The sequence below is a fragment of the Triticum aestivum genome, chromosome 4B (assembly GCF_018294505.1).
Source record: "Triticum aestivum cultivar Chinese Spring chromosome 4B, IWGSC CS RefSeq v2.1, whole genome shotgun sequence".
Classification (NCBI taxonomy): Eukaryota; Viridiplantae; Streptophyta; class Magnoliopsida; order Poales; family Poaceae; genus Triticum; species Triticum aestivum.
This window is the reverse complement of record NC_057804.1, coordinates 424233408-424239226: the sequence shown is the minus strand read 5'-3', so window position 1 is coordinate 424239226 and position 5819 is coordinate 424233408. Positions and strand designations below refer to the sequence as shown.

The following is a 5819-nucleotide window of genomic DNA, read 5'->3' as shown; positions in this document are numbered from 1 at the left end:
CAACTCCCGGATACCGTAGGAATGCTTTGGGTGTGCCAAACGTCAAAATGTAACTGGGTGACTATAAAGGTGCACTACAGGTACCTCCAAAAGTGTCTGTTGGGTTGGCACGAATCGAGACTGGGATTTGTCACTCCGTGTGACGGAGAGGTATCTCTGGGCCCACTCGGTAATGCATCATCATAATGAGCTCAATGTGACTAAGTAGTTAGTCACGGGATCATGCATCACGTAACGAGTAAAGTGACTTGCCGGTAACGAGATTGAACGAGGTATTGGGATACCGACGATCGAATCTCGGGCAAGTAACGTACCGATTGACAAAGGGAATTGTATACGGGATTGCTTGAATCCCCGACATCGTGGTTCATCTGATGAGATCATCGTGGAACATGTGGGAGCCAACATGGGTATCCAGATCCCGCTGTTGGTTATTGACCGGAGAGATGTCTCGGTCATGTCTACATGTCTCCCGAACCCGTAGGGTCTACACACTTAAGGTTCGATGATGCTAGGGTTATAGGGAAGTTTTGTATGTGGTTACCAAATGTTGTTCGGAGTCCTGGATGAGATCCCGAACGTCACGAGGAGTTCCGGAATGGTCCGGAGGTAAAGGATAATATATAGGAAATGAGGTTTTGGTCACCGAAAGTATTACGGGTGTCACCGGTAATGTACCGGGACCACCGGAAGGGTTCCGGGGTCCACCGGGAGGGGTCACAAGCCTCGGAGGCTTGCATGGGCCAAGAGTGGGAAGGGACCAGCCCCTGAGTGGGCTGGTGCGCCTCTCACCAAGGCCCAAGGCGCAGCAAAGAGGAGATAGGGGAAACCCTAGGCGCAGATGGGCCTAAGGCCCACCCTAGGGCGCGCCCCCCCTCTCTCCCCCTCTGGGCCGCCTCCCTCCATCCCATCTAGGGCTGCCGCCCCTAGGGGTGGGAACCCTAGAGGGGGCGCACCCTCCTCCCCTCCTCCTATATATAGTGGGGGTTTTGGGGCTGCCAAGAATATGAGTCTCCCTCTCTCTTGGCGCAGCCCTACCTCTCTCCCTCCTCGTCTCTCGTAGTGCTTGGCGAAGCCCTGCTGGAGTGCCACACTCCTCCATCTCCACCATGCCGTTGTGCTGCTGCTGGACGGAGTCTTCCCCAACCTCTCCCTCTCTCCTTGCTGGATCAAGGCACGGGGGACGTCACCGGACTGCACGTGTGTTGAACGTGGAGGCACCGTTGTTCGGTGCTTAGATCGGATTCGGCCGCGATCTGAATCGCTTCGTGTACGACTCCACCGACCGCGTTCTTGCAATGCTTCCACATCGCGGTCTTTAAGGGTATGAAGATGCACTCCCCTCTCTCTCGTTGCTAGTTACTCCATAGATTGATCTTGGTGATGCGTAGAAAATTTTGAATTTCTGCTACGTTCCCCAACAATAAAGAGCATCTCGTGGTTTCAGGCATTTTTGTCGCGTCACGCGCAACACGTACAATGGCTGCTACCACGCCCCATGGTGGCATGTGGCACGTCGCCCACCCCGTTCCGTTTTTGTTTGTTCCAGCGCATGAAACCTATTATGCTCGCGGCAGGCCCTGTCACTTCCGGTTGTGGTGGCAGGTGCCACGTGTCGACTGCTGGGCCTGCTGCCACGTACTTTTGTCAATAATGTTTGAAGGTGGTCCATTAACACGTTTGTACGTTAACGATTCCCCTGTCCATTAACACTATTTGTTGGATCAACATGGCAGCAATTATTGCGCTTCCATCCAACAAAATTGTCAAATCGCTAACGATCCTGCCGTCCGTCGGTTCTCCTACCAACGGGTCGAGCTTTCTTTCCTTCTACGTCTATATATGGACAATATATTTGTGAGAGAAAACAAAAGTCCGGACAGGCGGAAGAAACGCGAAAGGGAAACTACGTGGTTCGAGGGTCCAACTCCTAGAAACATCACTCGAGCTGAGCCTCGAGGTGCGCGCACGCGGAAGGCCTACCCGTTAAAATCCCGGCAAATCCCCTCCCGTCTCTCGCGCTGCCTCCCTACTCTCCCGTCCCACCGCATCGCTCACCATGGCCGCTGTCGGCGAGGCCTCTGGCCGCCGGGCGGCCAGCTGCTTCTTCGAGGTCGGCCAGCGCGAGATCGGCTCATCCAGCTCCCGCGCTTCGTCCTGCCGAATCAGCGGCTCCGAGGTGCTCCTTTCTCAATTATTTCCATTTCAGTGTGATCTCCTGTACTTTTCTGATTTCGGTTGGTTTCTCGGGCGGATCGAGCATCGCTGACCGCGGATATCGTTAGGGAATAGGGAACCTTCTGCATATTTCTGTCGGCAGGGGTGAAATACTGGAATAGGATAAGCACGTTCGTAGGCGGCAGCTTGGTCTCGCTGTTGCTTTATTGAGGTTATTTGGTTGCATATGCCTTAGAACATCTCTAGCAGACCCCGCAAACCGTGGTCCTACAAATTTCATTTACGGTGGGTGGTACTCCATCAGCGAGTTAGAGAGGACGAACGCCATGTCGTACTCCTTCAACACCGTCACCGTGCCGCTGCAGCTTCGTCTCCGGCGGCGGCCGCCGCCTCCTTCGCGTCGAACCACGCACGCTCCGCCGTCGAGAGACGCTTGAGCGTGGGCGAGAAGATCCGGCCCAACCGGTCGAAGTTGCTCCAGGCCCGGCTGCCGCCGCTGCGGGAGAGGGCGCCGCGCACGCGCGCCTGCACCTTGCGCCACTCCTCCACTGCCGGACGGAAGGAGGAGCTACCCACCTCGTCGTCATGGCGGCGCTTGCGAGGCGGCTAGCCGCCGCGGCCACCCCTCCCACGACCCGCGCTCGACATCGGGGCGAGGTTCGGGTGGCTACCTGTGCCGCAAAAGGCTACCGGAGGAAAGGGGATTTGTCACCGGAGATGACGATTTGCGGCGGAGGGTAATACGGGAAATGCTGGATGCGAACCCTAAAACGGGGGAGCTCCGGTATATGTGCAGGAATCGGGGGCGGTTTACGGTCTGCCCATAAAAAAATTACTGGCCGGGCCGTTTTTACAGGATCTACTCGGGCCTATTTTTTGACACGAACCGTAAATCCGCCGGGCCGGCGAGATTTTAAGGGATATGCTAGACATGCTTTAGTCCTGTCTTCGCTTTTTTTTAGAGAAAAGGTGAGGGACCGATTTTATAAATAAAGCCACGAGGCAGAGATATGCTCTTAGTCCTGTCTTTGCTTTATGTACCTTGTACCGTAAAGCTGAAATCTCTGATGACATGGACACAGGTGTTGACTGTAGCCCAGAGCCCCAGACCATTATTTAAATACGGACATACGGTCATACCGTCAGTGACCCGGGGCTCTCTTTTTGACATGTTGGATTGTCATAACTCTGTTCTGGACAATATTTACCAAGTTCCAGTAGCTTGGTAGTTTTGTACATGTTGGAATGCCATAACTCTGTTCTGCAATTGTGGAATTCTTGCGTTTCATGCTTACTGTTTGCTATTTTCATCTTGTCCTTGTGAATAGGGCCTAATTTTGCGGATGAACCAATATGGAAAGTTGCGAGGTCATAGTGGCTGTGTTAATACTATAAGCTTCAATCCTGCTGGTGACCTCCTTGTGTCTGGTTCAGACGACACAGACATCATACTATGGGACTGGCTTGCTAAAACTGAAAAACTAACTTACCCTTCTGGACATCAACAAAATGTCTTTCATGCTCGTGTGATGCCATTTACAGATGACAGCACCATTGTGACCGTTGCTGCTGATGGCCAGGTCTGTCTCTACCCATGCTTGAGTTTTTTTCTTGCTGTATTAGTAGTATTAGTGCTAATCAGATATTCACAAGTATCCCGATGAGTATGTACTGTTTTTTATGTGACCAATATCACCCTTACGAAACTCTAGAGTAATAGCACCATACATAACTAACCAAAAGGTCACCTGTAAGCCATGTCTTCAAAAGCTATCTTCATAAGACCTTACATGTAATTTTTTTTTTGGAATGCTTTTTCTGGCTATCAGTTGTCTGCAGATTCATTAAATTTACCATTCTGTTCTGATAGTCATTTCAATCCCCGCTTGTCCTCAGGTTAGGGTGGGACAACTGAAGCAGGGTGGTGAATTCACAACCAAACAAATTGGGGAGCATCATGATCGTGCGCATAAGATGGCTCTCGAACCAGGAAGTCCTCACATACTTTACAGCTGTGGAGAGGATGGCTTGGTACAACACGTATGTCACTGCTCCGTTATATGCTAGTATTAAAGCAACAAATATACACATTTGGACTGAATATTTGTTTCTTACAGTTTGACCTGCGCAGTGATTCACCAACAAAGCTTCTCACCTGCTATTCATTCTCAAATAGAAGGCGTCGTGTAAGACTGAATACCATTGCTATTGACCCACAGAACCCTAATTATTTTTCGATCGGTGGCTCCGATGAGTATGTACGGCTGTATGATTTTAGGAAAATAAACTTGGAGTCTTCAAGCAATATGAACCTACCAGTTGATACCTTCTGCCCTAAGCACCTTCTTATGGGTGGGAAGGTCCACATCACTGGTATTGCATACTCTTATTCAAGCGAGTTACTTGTCTCATACAATGACGAGCTTATCTACCTGTTCCAAAACTATATGGGTCTTGGTCCGAATCCTGAATCAACACAGCCAGAGCATTTGGACAAGCTCGAGCAGCTACAATCATACTCTGGTCACAGAAATTTCAGAACTGTTAAAGGAGTCAGTTTCTTTGGACCCAATAATGAATATGTTTTGAGTGGGTCAGACTGCGGGCATGTGTTCATTTGGAGGAAAAAGGAAGGTGAATTGATGAGGATCATGCGCGGCGATAAACATATCGTTAATTGCATCGAACCCCATCCGCATTTTCCCTTCCTAGCTACTAGTGGGATAGACAACACCATTAAGATTTGGACACCTTCGTCAAGCAAAGTGATGCAATTGCCTCAATATGCAAATAAAGTAAGTCTTATACTTTGTTGGTGTTGCACTCGGTTCGTACAGTTGTCCGTGTACTTGCTCTTGGTGTTGCACTCGGTTCGTATTTTACAGTAATGTTTTGTTGCATGACAGGTAATAGCTTCAAACGCGCGGGAGAGGCAATTCTATGCCTCCCGAGGAGAAATGACACTTTCAGCTGACGTCATGATGCGTATCTTAAGACTGCAAAGTACACAATCTGAACTGTACGCAAATCATGAACCATCTGCTGCCGATTTCGCAACTGGTGGTGATGAGACTTTCTTCATTGGGCTTGGTGATGGTGATGGGAACCAAAGATCGAACTCTGATCCCAGGGAATGCATTGTGACATGAGGCCATGTTTTTTAGGTTGCAACTTCACATTCAGTGATGTTTTAGTGGCGGAAAACTGATTGGCAGTGTGTCACAACCTGCTACTTGTCTTTTCTGTTATTGTGTTATTAGTATGTTAGTATGTTCAAATCTGTACTCAGTCTAGTAAAATAACGGCGTTCCTGGTTGAAAGGAGGATGACCCCCGGCCTCAAGGAGGATGAACCCTGGCCTCTTCATCTGAGAGTGCATATGCAGTCGCTTTATTATTGTTCAAAGAGACCTTATAAAGTAGTACATCAGGAAGCCATCATCTTAGCAACATCCTACGCTACTTTTATCTACTTGATGAAGAGGTACTGATAGTCCGAGCCTAATACCAAATATACATCACATAAATGCCTAACATCTAAACCTGGAGGTTTCAACCAAGCCACATACTAGGTTTGAGGCGCAAACCGGTCCGACGCACTTTCATAGGTCGTTGCTGTCGTCTTCCACTGATCCATCTTCA

The 5819-nt window shown here is 49.6% G+C and overlaps 1 protein-coding gene across 1 annotated transcript; it reads left to right on the top strand.

Annotated features, from left to right (window-relative positions):
- Window positions 1-1872: 1872 nt before the first annotated feature.
- LOC123092494 (DDB1- and CUL4-associated factor 8) lies at window positions 1873-5498 on the top strand. Its single transcript, XM_044514286.1, has 5 exons — window positions 1873-2179; window positions 3507-3758; window positions 4075-4218; window positions 4296-4973; window positions 5085-5498. The coding sequence occupies exons 1-5, from the start codon at window positions 2060-2062 to the stop codon at window positions 5325-5327; spliced, it is 1437 nt and encodes a 478-aa protein (XP_044370221.1). The 5' UTR covers window positions 1873-2059; the 3' UTR covers window positions 5328-5498.
- The last annotated feature ends 321 nt before the right edge of the window (window positions 5499-5819 follow it).

Excerpts from the sequence above, each read along its gene's own strand:
- LOC123092494 (XM_044514286.1), top strand. The coding sequence starts at position 2,060 with ATGGCCGCTGTCGGCGAGGCCTCTGGCCGCCGGGCGGCCAGCTGCTTC. Across the intron at positions 3,759-4,074 it reads CCGTTGCTGCTGATGGCCAG|GTTAGGGTGGGACAACTGAA; the intron begins GTCTGTCTCTAC and ends GCTTGTCCTCAG. Across the intron at positions 4,974-5,084 it reads TGCCTCAATATGCAAATAAA|GTAATAGCTTCAAACGCGCG; the intron begins GTAAGTCTTATA and ends GTTGCATGACAG.